The 24880-nt window shown below is 38.1% G+C and overlaps 1 protein-coding gene across 20 annotated transcripts in view; it reads left to right on the top strand.

Annotated features, from left to right (window-relative positions):
• Positions 1–12590: 12590 nt before the first annotated feature.
• Positions 12591–24880, top strand: part of PAM (peptidylglycine alpha-amidating monooxygenase) — a 155283-nt gene continuing 142993 nt past the window's right edge. For all 20 annotated transcript variants that reach the window (XM_045074394.1, XM_045074393.1, XM_045074392.1 and 17 more), the window contains exons 1-2: positions 12591–12721; positions 13694–13814. In XM_045074394.1, the coding sequence (XP_044930329.1) occupies positions 12633–12721; positions 13694–13814 (210 nt within the window). In that variant the 5' untranslated portion in view covers positions 12591–12632. The remainder of the gene's footprint in view (positions 12722–13693; positions 13815–24880) is intronic.

The following is a 24880-nucleotide window of genomic DNA, read 5'->3' as shown; positions in this document are numbered from 1 at the left end:
TTGATGTCAAAATGCTTTAGCAACAGTAAGTTATGTTTCTTGTCAATATTCCTATAAAGAGATAGACAAGCATTACTAATAAGAACCTGTTTGTCTCACTTAAACCCCAAGCACCTACTTGGGTCTACCATTTTATATTTATTTGTTCCCAGAAAAAAAAAAATCTAACTGCTTGTGGAATATAAATTCTTGTTATTTACCTCCACCACTGATTTCTTTGGGCAGCTTGTTCTACAAGCCTGCCTCTGTATGGTTTTCTTAAGTCGTGCGACACAAACTCGAAGGCTATGACATACCATACCTGTCAGAGCCCATACCCACTAAATGATTCCTAATAATCTTGACACACCATTGATAATTCTTTTGAAATATAGATGTTAGATGGTATTCCTGATTAGTGGAGCAGATTTCAAGTGATTTAGGTTAAGATTTTAGTTCTCTCTTTGCTGAATGACAGAGTTACTATTTTTGTTCTTATTTTTCTTGTGAGGAAGAGTGTTTAAATTTGGATCTTTTAGCCTTATTTTTTTTCCTGACTTTCCAGGGATAATTTTACCATGTCTGCCATATAAAAATGTTCTAGTACTCTGAAACTTTACTCAAAGATGACGCATAAGTACATTACGACTGAATAGTGCGGCGTTAGAAAAACAAGAGAAATATTTTTAAATTTATCCATTGATAAAGCTGAACCTGAAACACTAACAAGAACTTATGTGTCTCTGATACTTTAGTCGTTTCAGAATTTGCCCAGGTTATTGTGTTTCTCATGCTAGCCATTTAGTAGTGCATTTATCAATTACCCCTTATTGGTATAGGAAGAAACCAAAGTTCAGAAATGTGAAATGAATCCCTAATATGGGCCTTGGAACCACAGCTCCTGATTTCAAGTGCAAGTCTCTACTCCCCATTTAGCACCAGTGGTTTCCACCTTTTGACTCAGAATCCACTGGAGGAGGGGGATTCCGCGTGGAGTTTGGAGTCACTGGTGGGAAGCAGGCGTTGTGCAATGTGAAATACCATGTCTTATGTGTACCGTTGGTTTTAGTTATATGGGGGGGGAGCAAAATACAAATTCACTGAAAAGCATTATTAAATCAGTAATAGTTTACTTAACCTTTCCATATCTTCTTCATAAAAAAATACCCGACTTACAGTTTCTATCAAGTGTAGCCTGACGTTTAATAGCTCCTACCTCTGAAATCAGCCATTGTCTACGTCAGTAAATTCCTTAATGTCTCTGTGCCTCTATTTCCTCATCCGTAAAATGGAGATAATACCCTAGTTCAAAGGGTGTTGTGAAAATTAAATGATATAATACATGAGAAGTACTTAAAACATTGTCTAGCATAGAGCAATCATTATTAAATATTATCCTAATTATTAAAAGTATCATGATGATTGTGGATGGGTCCACGAAATGTGATTTTAGAAAGGAGTTTCCTGACTTCAAAAGTAGGAACCAGTTTTCTTTCTGATCCTGTTGTGGGCCTCTTTATTTTGGTTAAAATTGGCCAACACGGCTGGGCTATTTCACATTTTTCTGTTATTTAAAAACTCACCTATTAGTTGTGATATAACTCAAGGTTAGGGCATATACCATTCACAATGGAGAGAGAAGGCAAAATCAACTGGGTATGCTCAGGCCTCCCTTTCTTGGAGTAGGACCAACAGGACTCTACCCAGGGTGTTCTCTGAGGTACAGAGGATTATGGGCCTCATCCTTTTTTAGCTTTCATTTTCATTTCCAGGGTGTAGTGCAAAATACTATGTGAAACCTTGTAAAGAAGTTTAAAAATTGAGGAAGAACAAGCTGGCCTGTAAGCATCTTGTTAAAATAAACCACTTCTTCCTAAGCTCAAGACAGCAAGAAACACTTTAATAGCAATGAAATAAATTCACCACCTGTTTGTGAAGCAGTATCAAAGAGTTCTAGCAAACGTAAGAACGCTTTGATCCTTTTTAGCCAGAAGAAAATTATGAAGCTCTTCATTGATAGTTCATGGGGAGTTTGGGGACGCTGATCAAAGAAAACTATTATTATAGACTAGAAATTAAAATAATCTGAGTATAAGCTGCTTCACTACATTATACTTCTTTCAATGGTGAATTGCATATTTAAAACTTCAAATGAACATCTTATGATTAAGTTAAATGTTATTGTTGCTTCTATATAAAATAAAATAAAAACACTAAAATGTTTTTAAGTAACCGTGTTCTTATTGTTAGCGGCTTTCGAATTACAGAGTTGAGATGGACCTATGCAGGCGGTGCGTAGTGTAGACTTTATAGAATCCCTCTAGGTTATGGTAAACTCAATTGAGTAGAATTATATAAATGAAAGAATGTTTTGGCATTGTTTTATGATCTTTAAGGAAAAAATCACAAACGCTTTTCAATTATATAATAGCATTATATGATTATAGATTCCACTTTTCAGTACTGTAATTATAGAGCTGGGAGCCTTGAAGAAAAGGATAGCCAAACTTATATAATAGGAAGGGGTATGTTTGTGGGCATTTTATTGTAAGTATTTGAACTCTTGAAATGGAAAACATGAGAATCATTTGAAAATTTAGTTCTGCTATGGGAGAAAATGCCTCTGTGTATCACAAGAAGCAAAAGATGAAGTTAAGTATTATTTTTGAATAAGAATCTAGATATTTGCCTGTAGATTTTTTATTTATGAAGAAAAAGAATACTTATTTTTAAACTTATTTTTAGCATATTCTGGATCTGAGCCAGGTTTCATGTGTAGCTAATAGCTCCTGCCTCTGAAGTCATCAGGAAGCATTTAACAAAATATGTAGTAAAGTGCTTTTGAAATAACCAAGCCTAAGGATGTGGAATCAAACAAGGAAAAAAAAAAAATCCCTAAAAAGAGGACATCTTAAAAAAAAAAAAGGACATCTTTTAAAAACTTGTGTTGATAATTGCACGATAGACAGAAGAAGAGACAGATCCAAACCTCTGGACCACATCCTTCTAAGTCTAATGCCAAGCACTAAATATTTGCACTTAAATGGGGTCCCCTCCACCCTCTTCTATACCAACTTCCTCTTAAAAATGGAAGAAAAGAATAGAGTGCAAGGACCCACAAAGGAAGCATTTCAAGAGTAATGCAAAACACCTTTCAACAACAAAATCAGTGTGTCTTTCGGTGATCCACACTTCATTGAAAAACACCAGACACTTGAAATTTAATCAGGTCATGGGTATTAGTTTCAAACTAGTTTCTCAAAAGCTTCACGGAAGAGCAAGAAGAGAATTTATTAATTTTTGAAGTGGCATCTTGTGGAGATAGCTTGTAAGTTCAGGCGGGCATCTCGGACTCACTCCATGAGTTAGGAAAGCAGACATCATGGAGGGCTCTTCACCTTGCTAAGTGACTCTGCAGGACAAGGCTGACACCTTGTTTCCTGTCACTCAACAGGAATGTTTCAAGGAAGAAAGTGGTGATAGCTAGCTGCAGAAGCGCTTTGTGCTTTTTTTCTGAAACTACATTCTCTGTGATCTTTTGAGCTCATAAATAAATCAGATACCTGCTAGGCAAATGAGTTGCATGCAAAGGAGGCCTTCTACTTTTCTGACATCATCAGGACTGCTCTGCTGTTCAAGGCACTGGTTTCTTGAAAACTTCCCAGTGCTGTCCTTAGAACTCAAAGATGTGTGCTGATTGGAACTCAGGGATCTGTTTTATCTTATATTAAACCATGCCAGCACTGACTTTAGATACATGTGTTATGAAGTAACATTTGTATTAGTCAAAGCTGAGAAATTTAATTAAGAATAATGTCTCTTGTTTTTTTCCCCATGGAAGTATTTACAGGACTGAGTGAGTTGGTGACTAATGAATATATTTAAAGGGCATCTGGTACTGATCATGGAAACCAAAAAATAAAGTAAAATTTGTTCCTGTTGGCAAGTTGTTTTTCCAGTAGAATCATATGCTGAATGGTACCCCTGAGATTTTTTTTAACATAAATATTCTATAGTTACCCAGCCAATTTTGACTTGCTAGGGAAAAATACTTCAAATTGGGTGCGTATTAAAATAACGAATCCCAAACTAATCCACGTGAAGAAAATGCCACCCAATTTGGTGCGCCTTGGTAATGAAGAGAACCTTAAAGAGACAAGAAAACCAGACAAAGGAAAAGAAAAGTAAAGTAAAACAAAGAAAAGAAAAGAAAAGAAAAGAAAAGAAAAAAGAGAAAAGAAAAGCAACAACTTTGTATGTCAAATATGTTGCAAATTCTGTGCTATACATAGGTTGATGTTTATCTCCTTACACAAATGAAGGGTGTACCTCTGGGATCACAACACAGATAATTTTAGGGTACAGCTAGTAATGATAATGAGCAGGGCTGGCCAGGTGTGAAAAACAAAGCAAAACAAAATAAAGATCTCAGATGAATATGCATACAACAACTGTACCTAGGTGCTGAGTGGCAGTTAACACAACTCTTGTCCTCAGGATCTGGGAGTAATAGGGAGCAGTGGGGAGTGTGGCGATGTTCAGATTGTTGGCCCTGTCTTAAAAGGAAGACACTACTTGGCTCAGTTAATTGTTGCCATATGGAAATGTGGGTCCAATGATGCCAGATTTTACAGTTCTTCAAAAGACACTTTTTATGTGAAATTTTTTCATTTTGAAATGTTTTCTCAGAATTCAGATTCAGTTGGGAAAAATTTATGCAAGCCAAACAAAACCTACTTTGGGACCATATTTGGACCTTAGTCATAAATCTTCAATTTGTTCTTTCTGAATTAGCTAAATGAGTAATGTTAGTGGGCTTACAGAGGAAGTATGAATGCTTCCTAATATGTGAATGGAAAAAAAAAAAAAAGACTAGGTTGCACTGATAGCTGAGTAGTTAAAGGCTTCAAGTGTGGCATCAGATTTTCTGTGTTCAGTCCTAGCTATGTTTCTTAGGCAAATTACCTATTCCCTTTATGTCCAGTTTCCACTTTGTAAGATGGGAATGATAATGGTACGGACGTCAGTTGCTTCCGGTGGGATTCAGCTGAGATTATTAGTAGCACAGTGCCTGTCATGTAATAGTTGCTCAATAAACAGTGGCTATTATTTTATAGTAAAGTGATCTTCAGACAACTTGGCATTTTTGTACTTGAAGAAAACATCCTCTGTGAATAGAGAGAGTCTTTTTTTTTTTTTATGCTGAAAAACAGGAACCAAGAGTATATTTTCTGAAATGTACAAGCCAGGATTTACTGCTGGGTCACCAGAGCAAGTAAAAAAAAAATTTTTTTAAGGCTTAGAGAAATCATCTATTAAATGGGAATAATAGCCTGTATGTCAAAGTAATAAGAGTTCAGTGAGATAATATGTATAAAATCAACACCTGGCATGTAAGTCAATAAACATTACTTGCTTTTTTGTTATTTTCCCATTATTTAGAAGTTCCATATCTGCAAGTGCTTTTTGGCAATTTATGTCTCATAAGTATTTGAAGGGAATTGCATGACGTTTCATTTATAAATTAAGCTTCACCTTAATGAACCATATTACACCACTGGTTCTCAACCAAGGTGATTTTACCTTGCAGAAGACATTTGGCAATGTCTGAGACATTTTTGTTGTCACAACTGAAAGCAGTGCAACTTGAGCCTAGTGTGTCGAGTCTAGAGATGCTGCTGAACATCCTGTAATGCACAGGCCAGTGTCCTACAATGAAGAAGTATTGGGCCCAAAGTTTTGCTAGTACTGAGCTGCAGAAACCCTGCATTACAGCTATAAAACCACCATAAAATGTAGTTCATAAAGTTCTTGCCAAGAAAGGAGAGTTATTTGTTTTTCAAGACATCACCTAGCTCAGAGAGAAATTAACATGTATATTGAAATACATAGATTCACATCCAATAAAGTATTTTAAAGATACATTTTATTTTATTTATTTGAGAGAGAGAGAGCATGAGAAGGGAGAGGTCAGAGATTGGAGCAGACTCCCTGCCGAGCAGGAAGCCCGATATGGAACTCAATCCCAGTCCCCCTGGGACTCCAGGATCATGACCTGAGCCGAAGGCAGTTGCTCAACCAACTGAGCAACCCAGTGCCCCCAATAAATTATTTTAAAATGCATATCTGCACCTGTATCTGCATGTATATTTTTCTGGTTACAAAATGCAATATACGCTTGTAGAAGTTAAAAGACTACAAAAACCTATCAATGGAAAGTAAAAGTTTATCTCCCGGGGCGCCTGGGTGGCTCAGTGGGTTAGGCCGCTGCCTTCGGCTCAGGTCATGATCCCAGGGTCCTGGGATCGAGTCCTGCATCGGGCTCTCTGCTCAGCGGGGAGCCTGCTTCCTTCTCTCTCTCTCTGCCTGCCTCTCAGCCTACTTGTAATCTCTCTCTGTCAAATAAATAAATAAAATCTTAAAAAAAAAAAAAAGTTTATCTCCCCCCCCCATCTCCATAGAAAATCATTGGAAATACAATTCAGTTATATTTCTTCAGATTTATAAATACATGTTTATAGTGTTCCATAATTTGATTTCTTTTCTCTTTTGAACAATTCAGTACTAAAGCTGTTATGTGGGGCAGAGCAAGGGAGGCATTCAGGGAGGGCAGCCTGGCAGAGGGTATGGAATACAACTTTGGTAAGGAGAGCATCGTTGTGGTGGGCTGGTGGCCTGGCATGGGTTGTCATAGCCCAAATGAGGTAGAGAAGGTATCCGTGTGTGTGGGCAGCCCACTGTAAGGTGCCAGCCAAGGCCAAGGGGAATGAAGAGCATGAAGAGAAGGGTCTGGTATGGGATTTTTGAACCCAGATGGGATAAGGGGCAAAAAAGCAAGAAAGTGATTAAAAAATACTAGGGTATGTCAGAAAGACACAAAACCTAACTTAAAGAAGCCACAACTGAGACAGTTTGAGCATCAAAATAAATTAGTGTAAGTAAATTGAGTTAGTATTAAATTAAAACCCATTGAATAAAATAGGAAACAATGAGTCCATTACGATGTAATAAATAAGTGAATAAAATGAAAGTTTACTAAAATTAGAATATTTCCAAAGTCAAAAATAACTTATCCACCAAGAAAATTAATTACAAAGGGAAAAATGCTATCTTTACAGTGGAAAAGCCTAGAAGACCGCACCTTTATCAAATGATTACAGTTAATGTCATCAGTGATGAGACACATCAAAATTGCACACCATCTCATGAGATGCTGCTGTAACCAGCTTCCAAGAAGATGAACTTTGCCTCATGGTATTCACGTCCTTGGGTAGAATTTGCCCACACTAGTGGAGCTGACCTGTGTAACCATAGCATATTACAGAAATTGTGACATGTGACTTCAGATGTTCCATGCTGAAAGACCTTGCACAGTCTGGGGGAAGACAGCTGCCATATTATAAGGGCGTTTAGCAGCCCTTATAGAGAGGGCCACATAGGAGAGGTTGTTTCTGCCAAAAGCCAGCACTGACTTGCCAGCCACTTTGCAAGCAGATCTTTCTGCCCCAGTCAAGCCTTCAGGTGACTATAGCCCTTGCCAACATCTTGATTGTAACCGCATGAGAAAATCACCAAGCTAACCAGCTTCTTGTCCATATGCACAGAAACTATTTGAGGTAATATTTGCTTTCAACTACTAAGTTTTGGGGTGATTTTATATGTGGCAATGGACAACTAATACAGAAAGTTGAGAAGAACACAGCATCCCTTCCGTCATATTCCTCCCAGAGATGAACAACATGAATCTAGTCCTTGTGAAACAGGAAACAAATACTGAGAGGCATTCTGTGAAATAACTCGCCTCTAGTCTTTTTTTTTTTAAATTTTGTTATTATTATTATTATTTTTAAAGATTTTATTTATTTATTTGACAGAGAGATCACAAGTAGGCAGAGAGGCAGACGGGGGCATCGGGGGGGTAAGCAGGCCCCCCCACTGAGCAGAGAGAGAACCCGATGCGGGACTTGATCCCAGGACCCTGAGATCATGACCTGAGCCAAAGGCAGAGGCTTAACCTACTGAGCCACCCAGGCGCCCCATAACTAGCCTGTAGTCTTAATAGAGTCAAGGTCATGAAAGGTAAAGACAGACTGAGAAACTTTCTTGGAATGCGGAGACTAGACACACGGCAACCTTACATGTAACACTTGATTCTGAACTGGATTCGTTTGCTATAAGGGATACTGGTGGGATAGCTGGCAAAGTTTGGAGACTGAGGATTAGATGATAGCAATGTGTTAGTGTGAATATGTTTATTTTGATGGGTGTATTGTGATCATGTAGTAGATGTACTTCAGGAAATGCATACTGAAGTATTCAGAGGTGATGGGGCTTCACGTCGGCAATTTACTCTCGAATGGTTAAAGGAAAAAATCCTTTGTAACTGTACTTGCAACATTTCTGTAAGTTTGAGATTATTTAAGCATTTTTTTAATTATGCAAAAAGAAAAAGTATGTCATAGACTACAATCTTGCCTATAAAAATAGACCCATCTTGTCCTTTTAAAAAAAAATAATTTTATTTATTTATTTATTTGTCAGAGAGAGAGAGAGAATAAGCAGACAGAGGCAGAGAGAGAAGCAGGATCCCCACTGAGCAAGGAGCGCGATGTAGGACTTGATCCCAGAACCCTGGGATCAATGACCTGAGCCAAAGACAGCAGCTTAACCCATTGTGCCACCCGACATCCCCATCTTGTCCTTTTTTAAAAGGAAGCATAGCACTTAAGTTTTTATAACCAAAAAAAATTTTTTGCCGATCTCCTATTGATGAACATTTAAATTGATTCTAGTTCTTTGCTATTATAAACACACAGTTCTTTGTTATTATATACAATGTCAGTAAATACCATTTTAAACACATTTATGCCTTTGTTCAATTTTTGCCTAAGAACAAATCCCTAGAGTTGAATTGCTGTGTGAATAGATATGCATCCTTTCATCTGTTTAATCATAAGTCGTCATAGGAAACCACATAAAATCCCCTTTAAAAAAATGAAATTTATAATTTGGGAGTTATTTTCATTGGTTTTCTCCCCCAGTAGAAAGTGATCTCTATAAGACTGAGAACTTTATCTGTCTTGATTATCACCATCTCCAGCATTAATATACTCTTAGGCACTCGATAAATACTTGTTGCAAGAACAGTAATAGCAAACATATATTATGTGTCTGGCACTGTTCTAAGGATATGAATTCATGTACTTCTTGAAACAGCCCTACAAGATAGGTAGTAGGATTATTCATTTTACTTTTGAGGAAATTAAGGGGAAGGGAGGCGAAGTACTTGCCCAGTTTCAAAAGGCTATTCCGTGAGGGAGAAGTCTGGCCAGTTTTGCTCTGGTTTACAGGCTCTCAGCCACTATCCTCTATCTTGGTTCTCTCTTGTTGAGTGAATGAATGAATGAATGGCCAATATATTTATTTGATTGTTTGATCAATTACAAATTTCAGCTACCTTTTTTTTTTCCCTCCAAATGAAAATGGAAAGGAGTGGAATGCTTACTTCGTAAAAGCCAAGTTAGTTTTATGGTCCTCTGTACTAGGCTGTACTTACTACATAATATTACTGTTCCTGAAATTAATATCTCTACCGGTATAAACCATACATCATTCTTGCTAAGCATTTATGGATGTGGAAACAGAATATTTGCTTTGTATTACAAATAAAATACTAAATCTGCGTCTGCCCAGCACTGGGGCTCTGCCTACCACTTGGGCTCCTCTGTCCCTGCCTTCCCTGAACCTGGAATATGCACTGTCTGTCTCCCACAGTGAACCATCCAAGCGAATCCAGTGGATTCACTTCCACTGACCACTGTGTTGACTTTTCCTTTTCCGACTCTCCTCTTGAAGATTAAGATGATCTTTTCTTCCTCAAAATTACCTGAATCTTTTTTATAGTACTATAGTATAGGAATACTGTATTCTAAACATACCTTATATTAACTGTGTTAAGCCCTCATCTCCCTTAATAGATTGTATTCTTCCAGTTTTATTCACTTTATAAATCCCAACAATATTTTGAACAGAATATGAAATTACGAATTAGTTTTTTGGATGAGGGAGTGGATTCTCTCAAGGAAATATATTTTGAATCTTTAAAATACTGAAAAAAGACTACTAAGATTGGAATATTATATTTTCCACAATTATCAGGAATTATAAAATCACGAAATGGTTAGCCATTATTTTTTTCATGTGGTGATTTGTATTCTGTCTTTAGTTTATAAGGCAGGAAGAACCAAGAAGCATAATCAGCTTTCATTTCTGTAAGACCTTCATGGCTATAAATATCAACTTTGTTTCTAACCCACAACTTCAGTTCCCTTTCTTTTAGTGGGTGTTTTAGGGACATCAAAGGTAATAAAATCAATCAGAGATAAGTGGAATACTTTTTCAAAGGCTAGTGCTTAAGGATGTGTTCCTGTTAGAGAATTTTAATACCAAATTTGTTTCAAGTGTTTGTATAGAATCATATCTCCCTGCCAACTAGAACGACTGTCCTTGAATCCTGTTCTGCATGAAATAATAAAATACAATCCTTTCTTCACATATATTTAAAAAAAAAAATAAGAACTTCAGGGCGTGTGACATACTGTTACTAGACAGGATTCTCTTTTGTTGCAAAGGCAATAGTATAGCCTTCAGGCCAATTGTTTCTCTTCCTCCAGAAGGGCTTCTTTTCCTTTACCCACAGGATTCAGACAAAGCTGAAGGGTTTTGTTGCTTGAAGCTTGAACAGCAAGCCAGAGAGAAAGTTCAAACAATTATCAAGTCTTTTAAAAATGCCATTGCTTATGTAAATTAATTGTGGTCTTTGGGAGCTGGTGAGCCTTAAGCACCCTTAGATTGGTTGGATATTCAATTATGTTTTATTTGCATTTGGTGTAAGTCACGTTTCCTCTAGAAAGCATTGACCATGAAGTTTTCTGATTTAACTTTAGGTTAGTTCATACTTTTTTGTTTTCTTTTAGGCTTTTGTTTTTTTAATTTTTTGCTTGTTTTTGTTTGTTTTTGTTGTTGTTGTTTAGGTTAGCTTCAATATCTTGTGAATTCCAAAAGATAATTAAGAGGCTAATATATTATTGTGATGCACTTCTATATGGTCTTGCTCATTTTTGGTTTTTACTTTTATTCAGCTGACTAATAGATTTATTTGAGATTTCCCCAAACCATGCTTATAATTAGTGATTGAAGTAAAACTTTAAGACATATTTTTCTTTGGAACTATTTCTATATTGTGAATGATACGTCTTAAAATAGTATCTTCTGACCAAAGTTAAAAACTTGATACATAGCCTGAAGTATGTTCGGAAAAACAGTTAAGTCAAAACAAGCATATTTCAAAATTTAGCCTAGTTGAGTCTTATTTCTAAAAATCCTGAGTTCTGCAAGGCTGCTCAGATACATTAGCATTAAGTTCTTGATCATACCCTTTGTAGATAGAATTTTGGGGGGGCCAGCTGAGATTCTCCTTACCGTTTCTAATTGTATTGCATTGTAAATCTCCAAACTTTGTTCGGGAAAGAGTATCTTTTGGGAGGCATGCCTTATAAGTAAGAAATTATTACTTTGCGTATCCAATACAGGATTTTTTAAATAGGCATTTACATTTCCTATATCATATTAACTGCAGATTTTTTATTTGCTTTTAAATTACCCTGCGAACTTCAGAGATTACTTGTTTGGTGATCATTCTTGACCGAGGGTATCTTTCTCCTTAAATATGTAGCACTGATGCGTGTATATAAACATGCCTTTGTTCTCAAAGTCCTTTTCTGTTTGATTACTGTTGTAGCCAAGTGCTTTGTCTCTGTCTTAGTTGTTGTTTTTTTTTTTTTCCTTTCTCTTTTTTTTCCCCCTCCCCTCCTTTTTCTGGTACCTTTGTCATTTGTATGAATAACTTTGTTTACATTCAGCAAAGGCATTAAGTGCATTTTTGATGACCAAAGGGAGTGATAAAGGAAGTAAGGAGAAGAAATCCAGAGAGTGGGGTGGATGAAAGGGAAAAGGAGGGAAGAATCCGGAGAGGAAAAGGAGAGAGTGGGTGCGATGGAGGAAGAAGGAGCAAAAGGCTGAACAGGGGCTGTGAGGGTCTGCGAGATCCTGGGGTCTGGTCAAGGGGGAGGGAGACCAACAGACCAGCATTTTCCCCAGGCTCGGGCTCAGGCTTGTGAAAACTACTAATGTATTAAAGAACCTCAGCTGGGATTTGCTGAGGACAAATGCTGTAATGTGTTAGTCATCCATTATCTGCTTCTATTTTTGCAGGTTCTGAATGATGACTGACGCGGGTTTGTGTGATAGCCCTCCCAGTGCCTGTCATTCCTGAGGGATAAGGTCCCCGCGCGTCCAGCCCCAGCAGCGCCAGGGCAGAAAGGGGCTCTGGAGGGCGGAAAGCGTCCGCGGGCGGACTGGACAGAAGTACCGCCTCCGCACGGGGTTCTGCCTGCGGCGGGTGATCCAGACCCCTCGCCTCGTCGTCCGGCTCGCCGCTCTCGCAGAGGCAGATGGTGTGTGGCCGCCGCAGGACGCCCGCCGCGCCCGGGCCATGAAGTAGCGGCCGCTGGCGGCGCCGCTGCCCGACCGCCGGCCCCAGCCCAGCTCCGCGCTCCCGGGTGCGCGCCCGGCGGGGCCGGAGCGGCGAGGACATGGCTGGCGTTCGGAGCCTGCTAGTTCTCCTCCTGGTTCTCCCAAGCAGCTGCTGGGGTTTCAGAAGCCCACTTTCTGTCTTTAAGAGGTGCGTGGGTTTTTTTGTTTTTTGGTTTTGTTTTGTTTTGTTTTTTAAAGCAGGCGGAATGTTGTTTGGATAGCTCCTGGGTAGCATGCTGTTGAAACCGGGATCACGGCTGCGAACCGGAGTGTTGTAGAAATGTGCCAGGTCGATTGACTTGGCCCAAACGACTTGGGGCTTTTAGCACAGTAACTTGGTGTGAAGTCCTCCTGAACAGAAAAAGCCCACCGTGTTGCAGCCAGGCTGCCCTGGGTCTCAAAACTCCAATTACAAGTTGTGATTTCCAACAGGAATTCCCTCCCTCTTGGGGAGACGGGACTGTTGAGTCGTTTAGACTTGAATGCCTTCTTGCTGAAACCAGCTCAGAGAATAAAATATCAAGATAGATAAGTGATGGGGAGAAGCAGATCATGGGCTGGAAGAGCTCAGGAGAAAACACGGAGCTGTATACGCAGTCCTCATAATTACCATATGCAATATTCATGCACTTGTACATTTGTAATTCACATAGTCTTTTTCCAAACCCCTCCTCATGCAATATTATTGTTGCTATTTTGTTTCTGGCTAGGGATGCGAGACACTCACAAAGTCGTTACACAAATTTTACTGAGTTATAGTTAATGTTTATGCCACTAGAAAACCGAAATGCCAATGTTAATTTCTAATTTACTGATATTGTATTTTCACGAAATAGAAAAAGTATGTATTTTGACAAGCTCTTATGCAATTGAGTTTTAAATGTAGCCCGCTTGCTTGTTTTGATCCTATTTTGTTTCCAAGTTGATCATATGTTACTCCTAGACTGTAAACTGCAATTCTGATGTTTTAGAACATTATGTAGTCATTATATCTTTTAGAGTTGTCTTTGGATTTAAATCAATAATCTTTCATTTTAAGGTCTTAGATTTTTTTTTCCTTCTCGTGTTGAGTTAAAATACCATTATGTTCAGGGATATTGAAATGTTCTTCTTTTTTAAGGTTTAAAGAAAGTACCAGATCATTTTCCAATGAATGTCTTGGTACCACCAGACCAGTAATTCCTATTGATTCATCAGATTTTGCATTGGATATCCACATGCCTGGAGTTACACCTAAACAGGTGAGAGGAATTCTATATTTCATCATTCCTTATTCTGTATATGATCTATAATGAAGCAAGGAAACTGCATTTACAGCAGTAGTAACTTTCTTTGAAAGTAAGCATTTGCTTTCAGGACTCCTTAGGTAGGGCCAGAATAATTGAATATTATAAAGAGAAGTAAATCTTTCAAAATAAATCTTTCAGTTAAATTTCTTCTTTAAAATTTTACTCATATTGTTATTTGTGTTTTAAAATGGAACCTTGGAAATTTATGTTTTGAAATCCTCAGTGGACTAATAGCCTCTGTAACACAGCATGTAATTATGGATTAAGATATGAAAAATTATTCTAATAAAGGGAAATGATATTGAACAGCTGCTTCTGAGAAACTACTTTATTTAAATGCTCTTCTACTGCAGCCACAAATTGAGAAATTAAAAAAAAAAAAAAGCTTGTGTGTACTGCCAAGAATTTCCAAAACACTGCATACTTTTAAAACTTAAGAAAACTGTTCATACAGGTGGTTGATTGTGAGTTTTCTTTGGTGTGATGTCCTTGTTAGAAAAGATATATTATGAAGAGATAATGGCAGAGCTCATACAAATGTGACCTACAGAGCATTTTGAGTAGAACTAGGTTGTTGCTAGGGCTTTCCCTATTTTAGAAGAAGCTCTAACTCACTGCTGTCAGTGTGTGCAAGGTGTTTCATTAAGCATAAAAAGGCCAGAATTAATTATGCTTTGCAGCCAGGCAGTGCAGGGATTTACGTGTGTCATTAAAAGGTAGTCTTCTCCTTTGGAAGGGCTGCGGAGATAGGGGAAGACTGAGGTGTTATAGAGCCGCAGTGGCTGATGACTCATTGCTGCAGATAACATTCTATTTTCTTTCTTTCTTTCTTTAAAGTCCTGAGAAAATAAAAGTCTTCTATTTATTGGAGAGAATTCCCTTGAAATTGACAATCAGATGCCCTAAGAAAATACACACAGTCCTTTTTGGGGGGGAACTAAGGACTGACATTCATTTACTTGAAAACCTGTGTGTAATCTAGCTATCTGTGAATAACTACTTTACTGTTGTCAGAATGACCCTTGCCCCGAACCTCTGTCCATTCCCAAATGACCAGGCACATGACTTTTCTGTACGTTCAGTTGTTACTTTCCTGGCCTTTAATTCCATAGCTGTTGATTTGGTATTTAGTCAGAAGAGGTATAATGAGATTGGGAATAGGAGAGACCAGCGCCAGTTGGTGAAGTATGCTTCTTCTCATCTCTTCTCACTTTTCAAAAGCTATTTTTCACCTATATTTGCTTTACATTAAAACTGACTTTACGGGCACCTGCGTGGCTCAGTGGGGTTAAGCCTCTGCCTTCGGCTCAGGTCATGATCTCAGGGTCCTGGAATTGAGCCCCGAGTCGGGCTCTCTACTCATCAGGGAGCCTGCTTCCCCCTCTCTCCGCCTGCCTCTCTGCCTACTTGTGATCTCTCTCTTTCTGTCAAATGAATAAATAAAATCTTTAAAAAAAAATTGACTTTATATTATTTTTTTTTAAAATCCACCAGTTGGTCTTTAAGCACTCTTTTCCCACAGGAATATTAATATTTTCTCATATAATCATTTGTCAAGATTCGTTATTAATCTGTAGTTTTTCTTCTTATTATTTTGCAGTATTATTTAATTTAACAGTAATGATAGTAGGTAACTGTGTTTGCACCAGTACTCTCAGAAAGAGTTCCTAGAGGAATTGATTATTTAAAAAAATGAAGAGTAGCTCAGTTTCCATAAAATAAAATGTGTTTACTCTTTTTTATAATCTTATAATCATCAAAATAACTCCATGGCAAAAAAAATGCGTATCAAGTTACCGCTTGTTCTTTTCCTTCATCTGCATTTTTTTTTGCTTCATGCCGTGGACACTTGCTGGTCGCCTTCCCAGCAGACAGTCCCGCATGGCTCCTTCTCTTTAAACCACATGGTTTCCAGGATTTTTTTAGCCAGGATCTGGAAGTGGAGCCCATGGATGAGGATTAGCAAATCACTGCCCTCCACCTCCCCTGCTACACTAATTGGTTCAGAAGAAGGTGTGTGACCTAGGCTAGTTCAATTAAATCTTGGGACTTTTGCTGGGAATGTGTTTTTCTGTTGCATACGAGCACAGGGCACACTGTCCTCGGATCTGCTGCATTCAGGAGGGCAGCCATGCCTGCAGATAAAACTCATACCACAGAAGGCGGTGCAGAGACACTGAAAGAACTGATGTTCATGGTGACCTTGCTACATAGGGAGTTTTCAGTTATGTTAGGCTTTTTGTTTCAACCAGGTTGAGTTGGGTTTTCTCTAAACTAACTACCTAACTGGCTAAGTGATTCCATTGTTGTGCCTCATCAGCTCAGAACTGGTTGTTGAATGTTTCTTCCGCTTTCCCCCACCACAAAAATGCCATGGCTGTTTACTGATTTGATCCAGCCAACCTATACCTCGTAAAACTTCATGAGAAATGAAAGTTACACTCCTTACTGAGTATAGCCGGGAAGAGATGGACGTGGAAATCCCTTTCTCTCCTGAACTTGGGGTTTTGGGTGGTGAGGAAGATGCGGAGCTGTGGTAGTATGAGGGCACCTGGTCAAGAAAATATTCTTTTTGTAAAATGCAGATGAAACTAAATTTAACCCAGACTCTTAAGAGGAACAGAGATTACAAGGCTAGAAAAGAAAAAGGAAACATATTAGAGGAAAGAAATGAAAGCTAGAAGGGAATAAAAACTGTTGGCTCTCCTCTAACCCTCCCTCTCCCCAAATCTAAGAGAATGGAATGATCCAGGACAGATATAAAAGGCAAAAGGAAAAATAACTATAATTGGAAGAACAAAACATTTAAAAAATATTATAAACAGACCCCTGGGTGGCTCAGTCAGTTGAGCGTGCAACTCTTGGTTCCGTCTCAGGTCATGTTCTCAGGGTCCTGAGGTGGAGCATCCTGCGGGGCTCCCTGCTCAGCAGGGGGGGTCTTCCCCTTCTTCTGCCCTTCCTCCCACTTGCATGCACACCCTCTCTCTAATGAATAAAGGGGGTCTTTAAAAATAACCAAATAAAAGGTTAATTATAGAAAAAAATCTTAAAAGAAAACCAGGAGTAAGGAAACATCAAAGAAAGGGAAGGCCTTGAGGATTTAAAATCTTTTTTTTTTTTTTTAATAGCAGAAGATCAAGAAGAGCAACAAAATTAATTAATTTTAAAGGTTTTTCTTGGTTTATTAGAGAGAGAACACAAGCTGGGGAAGAAGCAGAGGGAGTGGGCAAAGGAGGCTCCCCGCTGAACTGGGAGTCGGATGCCAGGCTCCATGCCAGGACCCCGAGATCATGACGGGAGCCGAAGGCCGACGCTAACCGACTGAGCCACCCAGGCGTCCTGAAGATTAATAAACTTTAAGGAAAGAAGTTGAGTTGGTAATTGAGGGTGGACCATGTTGGTTAAAGAGATATTCACTCAACAGGTTATTTTTGTTTTGTTTTGTTTTTTTAAAGTCTATTTGATAGAAAGACATCACAAGTAGACGAAGAGGCAGGGAGAGAGAGTGAGAGGGAAGCAGGCTCCCTGCTGAGCAGAGAGCCTGACTCGGGACTCGATCCCGATCCCGATCCCAGGACCCTAGAATCATGACCTGAGCTGAAGGCAGCGGCTTAACCCACTGAGCCACCCAGGCGCCCTTTTTATTTTTTTTCCAAATAATACACCTCTTAAGTCTTGGCAATAACACGATACATCAGTGAATCTGGTCTAAGTCCTTTCCTTGGGAAACTTGAGATTGTCTGGTGGGTCTGAATAGAGAAACAAGCAGATGCAGAACAGGGGTGGGGAGAGCTTAGCTATAATAGAGACACAGTGCATGTAACTAATTTTGCTGGTGGAATATTGGTCTAAATTAGTGTCTTACCAAAGAATATCCAGTCGTGTCAGGCCTCTGTGTTGCAGTCTTTTCTACCATATCATAGAATTCAGAGAAGCCTTTAAAAATTGCTCTCATTAAACCAGCTCTGTAGAGTCTGGGGAAGGTAGTTTAATTATCTATTGTGATATCAATTTTATATTCAAAGTAAGCTCACTCTCTTCTGTGACTTGAAATTTTAAAAAATAATCTCTGTCCTCTTGAATAAAATCCTTCTAATTCAATGTTTTCTCAGGCTTTGGGAAGTTAGGGAGAATAAGCAGACAAGTAGTCTAGAGTTGAGGTAAAGAAATCAAAATCTGGTCTCTGATGGCACAGGTTTCAAATCCAGCAAAGCCGAGGAGTGGTGCTATCTTGAGGTATCTTGAGGCTCTTCTCTTAGCACTTTTTCTTCTTCATTTAATTCTCTTTTTCACCAAAGATCCTGTGGGCTTTTGCTGTCATCGATTCATATCAATAAACAAAAACCAACTGATAAACTGCCAGTTCCTGGTCATAGTAAGGTGCTCTCATCAATTTAGTATGTTAACTATCCCATGAATGTTTGCTTTTAAACTAAAAATAGGGGAACCTGGGTGACTCAGTGGGTTAAGCCTCTGCCTTTGGCTCAGGTCATGGTCTCAGGGTCCTGGGATCCAGCCCCACATTGGGCTCTCTGCTCAGTAGGGAGCCTGCTTCCCCATCTCTCTCTCTCTCTGCCTGCCCCTGCCTACTTTTGGTCTCTCTCTGTGTTGAATAAATAAATAAAATCTTAAAAAAAAATAAAATAAGTAAAATAAATGAGGCACAATTATGATGAGTTCATGTAAAGTCATTGTCCAACTCTAAGCCAGATCTAGTGGGTCATAGAGGCTTCAGAGCCAGGTCAGGAGCCTTCTCGTCCTAGCTCTTGCAATGTCAATGTCTTTATGGTTTTGGACCGGCTAGGCCTGCTCCTTCATCTGTGGACAGAATCATAACTGGACTTCCCTGCGACTGTTTTTAGGCCTGAGCAAGGTTATCCCCATGGCACATTCAGTTGTCCTGCACGTGATTAAGATCTCATAAAATGTGAACCCGTACTGTTATTGTTATTTTGTGTATTGAAGGAAATGTGACTGAGTCTTAAGAGGAGAAAGAAATTGCCAACCTTTATGCTTTCAGAAATAACTTCCTGGAGAAGGTAAGACATCATCGTAATTTTGAAAGAGAGGAAAGTTAGCCAAATGAAGAAAAATAGAAAGTATGGACCTGGATAAGAGAAACCTGGAGAAAGTAAGCAGGGAAGTCAGTCTTGCCGTGTGCTCATTCCTCAGTAATTCCTATTAGAAATGGCCCTCGTGATCAGAAAATGAAGGAATATTGAGAATGGATATGTTTTTCTCTGAGTTCTTACATATCTTACATACCGCTTAGAAAAGAAAGTATCAAAAGCCATTTTATCTGTATAAAGCCTTAATTTTTTTTTTAAGTATTCATTTGAAATTAGCCTGGATTTCTTCACTTTACTAAGAACTTTGTACATTGGCCTTATTAAAAAAAAAAAAAATCACTCTTACCTAATGTTAAGTCTTTTCAAATCCTAGGATTTATATAGCATTTTATTTATTTGTTATTTGTGTCCCTTGGGTCCTCTGGTTTAAGGACTTACTAATATAAACTAATTTGTAAGAGATACAGTTTTATGGAATTAAATACTTTCTTTGATCCTAAAAACTTGAAATCATGTAATAATTGCCTGTCTTTCCACTAGGGTATGTTAGGCTGTCGTTACTGTGGTCACAGTCCTCCCTTATTTTGGGAGCATTTTGAGAACTATAAAGGAAAGCACCTTCTCCTTCTTGAACCTCTTGCAGATCTTGTCTCATTCTGTAGTTGTCTTTTGAAGAGTCACACGTTATGCTCTGAAATTAGACAACTGTCTTATCCTCTGTTCCTGAGCACAAATGTCTATGGCCAGGAACACCAGGAAATGGAACAATTCTGAGTTTAAAGATCGCAGCAGGTATCTCTGAACAGCAAGTTGAAAACCTTAAATTAGAGTCTTAAGTTATCACTTATTTTACAATACCCTGAAAGAAAGTAGCATTGACACATAATCAGAATGAACAAAGTACTCCTATGACATTTTCTGAAAAGCTTCCCACAGTGTTTCTCTTTGCTTTTTTCTCAAAAAAATGAGAAACCATTAGGAAGTGTTTACTAATATATTTTAACTTTTCATTCTCTGACATAAAAAGGAAGAGAATTCTCTTTGCTTTCACATGCATATAAACATGTAAGAAGGACCCAGCTTACACATTCTTTTTTTACTACACCTGTTTAAAATATCAAGCCGCTATAATATAATTTCACTTTTAAACAGCACTTGCTTAAGGTACCTGTTTATCAGAAGTAGTATACAAGTAAATGCAGAGTCGCTGTGGTGCCCTAATTTTCTTAACTTCAAAATGCTGACAAAATTAAGATTTTTTCATGTAGTCAGCTGTACAAAATTTGGCTTATGGTTAATTTGGGGGATATTCTAATATGTTAAATGTGTATGTTTTTAATTTAATGCTTATAAGGGGAGAAGAATCCCAACCAGTGCTTAAAATTCAGGATAGAATTACCAAGGATACCTCCTCTGCAAATGGGGCTTTAATGGAAATGTTTTTATTCTTTGGGAGTTGTGATTTGCTTGTCTCCTTCTCTCTAGTTATTAGTATGTAATAACATTTGCATTTTTTAAAAAATAAACATTCTGAGGTTTTCTTTGAGCATGAGGCTAAAAGGAAGGGAGGTACCCCACATCCCACTGCAAGACTAGTTTGACTTTGAGATTAAGCCCTATTGTATAAGGGGAGAAAATTAATCTGCGGGTACCAGCAGCCTTCTGGATACTTGTCTGCTATCGTCATTGGGGAGAATGGATTCAGACTCTTCTCAAGGCAGCTGGGTGTTTGCTGGGAAATGCCCAGAATAGATCCCTACCTGACTCTAGAGCCTGTGTATCTGGAACCCTCCTAGGTTCCCTGACCACCTGTGTATGGTCAGTGGCCATGTCCTACCCTACTTTCTCTAGTCCTCTGACCGACCTCGGTGTCCTCATCCTCTGCTAATTAAGTCTGTACAGTAAGACAAACACGGCAGATGGATTTGATTTTTTTTTTTTTTAAAGACTTATTTATTTGACAGACAGAGATCACAAGTAGGCAGAGCAGCAGGCAGAGAGAGAATGGGAAGCAGGCTCCCCGTTGAGCAGAGAGCCCGATGCGGGGCTCCATCCCAGGACCCTGAGATCATGACCTGAGCTGAAGGTAGAGGCTTTAACCCACTGAGCCACCCAGGCGCCCCTGGATTTGATTTTTGAGGCAAGTCCATTTGATTGGGGGTTACTGCGTAGAAAATGTTAAGAATTGTGAAACCACGAGTGTGAAAGACAGAGGTAGTGGCTCTAGTAGACAACCCTGTACCAGTGCATTTCTGTTGTTAGAAAAAAAAAGATCATGGGTAAAGGTTGATTGCATTAAGTCGTTGTCACAAAATGAGCACAAGTCATGGCTTTTAGTGTTTCTTAGTTCTTAGGTTTTTAGTTTTTTTCTCCCTTCGCAAAAAAAGAAAAAAAAGAAAAAGAAAAAAAAGCATGGAGGTCTTGCTGTTGAAACAGGAAACTTGAAAAATATCCTTATTCTGGACTAGTATTTGCTTTTTATTCAGAAAAACGTAGGCAATGTATATAAACTTCCAATTTAATTTAGATTTAGAGAAAGAGCAACAGAAGAGATTAAAATGCTATACACGTCCCCTTCCCCAGACCAAAGAAGTAATATTATCCATTTACCAATGGAGAAGCTAATAGCAAAGAAAATTCAATGATTATTAGAAAGAAGGGTCACCAGACCCTTGTTTTGTTTACTTAGCTGCCTCATATTAGTTTTTCCCACTTCCTTTTTTGAAAGTTTGGGATAGGTGTTGTTTCAGAGGCTGCATGTCCCATTCCCTGGTTGTATTTGTTTGTGAGATTCACCCCTTGATTCATTGGCGAGGCTCAATTATGTGAATTAAACAATATAGAAATATTAAAGGGATCTTGTAAACTGCAAATTAAAGTCACGTGTAGTTCATTGCTAATTGTTTACACTTAAATCATGACATTTCCTCTTTATTTTTTTACTGAAACCTATGTAATGTCCACTTAGGGAGGATATGATTGAGCTAGGAACAGTGTTTTCCTCTGTGAGAATAATCTAAATGTCACAAATCTGGGTTCAGAACTGCAAATACACATCAACCGGGTTTTTTTTTCTCTCTCTCTTTATTGAAAATGAGAAACAGAAAGGGGACTTTTTATTTTTGATTATTTCTTGATATTTTTCTGTCAGTATGACACTTGAAGAAAATATTTTAAAAAGTTAACTCCAGAGGGGGATGGAGTAATTGGATGATGGCATTAAGGAGGACACGAGAGACTGAGCACTGGGTGATCTACGCAACTGATGAGTCACTGATTTCTACCTCCGGAACTAATAATACACTGTAGGTGAATTAATTAAATTTAAATAAAATAAAATAAAAAGTAACTACAATCCAAGAGACTCCCTTATGATTACCTATTTTCTCAGTAAGATTTAGAGTTCTTGTGGGTCTGAAGGAGGGCAGGTGTTGTGATGGACAGTGAGTGTTATACGCAATTAATGAATCGTTGAACACTACAACACAAACTTATGATGTACTATATACTGAATGACTGAACATAATAAAAAAAATTAAAAAGAGAAAGAGAAGTCCAAAAAAAAAGATTAAGAGTTCTTCTTGTTTTGTTTTCCAATAAATTTTTTTAAGTAGAAAATATATTTATTGAGTACTCATTATATAACAATATATTAGGTACTTTATAAGCATTGTCTTATTAATTCTCATAAAAATGTTGTGTTTAGGGGCGCCTGGGGGGCTCAGTGGGTTAAGCCTCTGCCTTCGGCTCAGGTCATGATCGCAGGGTCCTGGGATCGAGCCCCGCATTGGGCTCTCTGCTCAGCAGGAAGCCTGCTTCCTCCTCTCTCTCTGCCTGCCTCTCTGCCTACTAGTGATCTCTGTCAAATAAATAAATAAAATCCTTAAAAAAATTTTTTTGTGTGTGGTTAGGGTAGTAATGTTCCCATTTTTTTTTATGTGAGATATTGAAACTCAGGGAGATTAAATAGCCTGATGATAACCAAATAGCCAGTAAATAAAAGAACACAGGTTTATAAACAGGTTTATTTGAATCTGAGACCATGTTTACTTCATAATTCTGTGCTGCAAACCTGTTAATGCTTTATAGGTATTTTCTAGAGAATGTTTCTATATGCATTTTTATGTGTGCATATGTGTATGTACACACACATATATTTTTTATTACACATATGCTATAAAATAAGAGCTTCCCTTTGTTATATAAATTAAATACAGATTACTGGATCCATCCTAAACCCTTGAATGACTTTTTTCTTATATTTTTCTCCTGTCCATCTAGAAAGAAATGTTACTCATCTGAGTTCTGATAAGGTATTTCTGATCACCTGGCTCTTAAAAGACACCTCGTAATCAGCCTCATTCAGTTTAACACAATTTTGACGTATCCCTCTCTAAATCTAAATGGAGATTAGCAAATTATTTCTTAAAGTGTCAGATAGTAAATATTTTCAGCTTGCCAGCCATACGGTCCCAGTCATAATTGCTAAAGATGGAAAGTAGCCCTAGATAATATGTAAATGAATGGCTTGACTATGTTTCAGTAAAAAAATGTATTTACTCAAACAGGCAGCCACGCATGAGCTGTAGTTTCCTGATCCCTGATCGGAAACCTTTGCATATGCCAGTTAGGCTAATAAATGGATTTAACCTTTGATATCCCATGCACTCGGTTTTCTGACTTACAGAAAATGAAGAATAAAAATACTGATGCGAGGTGAACAGTGCTGTGACCTTTGTTCCTTAGTTACCTATTTCGTTTCATACACAGGAATTTTCTTGTTTGGGATATTGTCTTTCCGTCTTCTCCATCCGTGAATAGTAGTAATCCCTGTTATATGGTTCCTCTAAGCCAAATACACTGGAGTTTTTATTGGTTTCTCTTTCGCACGCAACGGGCGATATGCCAGCAACTCCTGTTGGTTCTCCCTTCCAATATATCCAGAAACCAGTCCTTTCTGGCCACACCCATCTTTCCTACTCTGGCCCAGACACCGTTCTGTCTTTCCTGAATTATTACAGTAGCTCTCCTAACTGGTCTCCTTACACCCTTTAATCCTGGAGTCTGTGCTCCTTCTGGCAAACATTGTGCAATATCATTCTGTAGAATATTTTGCACTAAGCGAAAGACTGAGATACGTCTACTTGTGTTGCCCTAGAAGCATTATCACTGTGTGTAAAGGGAGAGAAGCAGACTATTGTCAGATGCAGAGGGAGATCCCATCTTCATAAAAATAAATAATAACAAAACACTATATAGGTGTTATATATATATATATATATATATATATATACTTTTGTATATATATTTTTGTATAAGCATGGAGGAAGTTAGAAGGAGGCATGTTAAGCTGTAAATGCAGGTTCCCTTGGAGAGTTAGCGATGGAGGATGACAGCAAATTTTTTTTTATCAAGGCCATTTTGTTGTTAAAAAGATCATTTATTATTTTGTAATTGTTAAAAATTAATAAGGAAGTAAACAAGCAATATCAACAACAAAAAGAATACAAAACAACAACAAAAAAAGATCTACCTTTCTGATATAAATCCTAATGTTCTAGAGATCTCTAGAGGGGTTTTCCACACAATGCCTCTAATTGATAAATTTTTAATTCCTTTTCCCCTGCTTTGCAACAGTGCTATTAAGAGAGCCTGATTAATTAAAGAATTTAGGAAATTGGTACACGTTTAGAAACAAATAGAGCCAGATTTGTAGGGTGGTATTCTTCTATTTTAGTTGGTCTGAAGATATTTGTGGAAGGCAACCATGCATATCTTTCCGCATTTGCAAGAAAAGTGATTCTCTTTGCACTTATTAGCCACCAGAAAAATCCTCTTTGTTTCACTTATTTTCAGATTTATGTAGTCTGAATTAATATTTCAATAACCCTATACAAGAGGAGCATTTGGAACCATTCCATGTAAATGTTGCATTCTTTAAGCAAAAGT

The sequence above is a fragment of the Mustela putorius genome, unplaced genomic scaffold (genome assembly GCF_011764305.1).
Source record: "Mustela putorius furo isolate JIRA1106 unplaced genomic scaffold, ASM1176430v1.1 tig00537350_pilon_pilon_pilon, whole genome shotgun sequence".
Lineage (NCBI taxonomy): Eukaryota > Metazoa > Chordata > Mammalia > Carnivora > Mustelidae > Mustela > Mustela putorius.
Note: the sequence above shows the minus strand (reverse complement) of the source record. Positions and strands in the feature narration are given on the sequence as shown.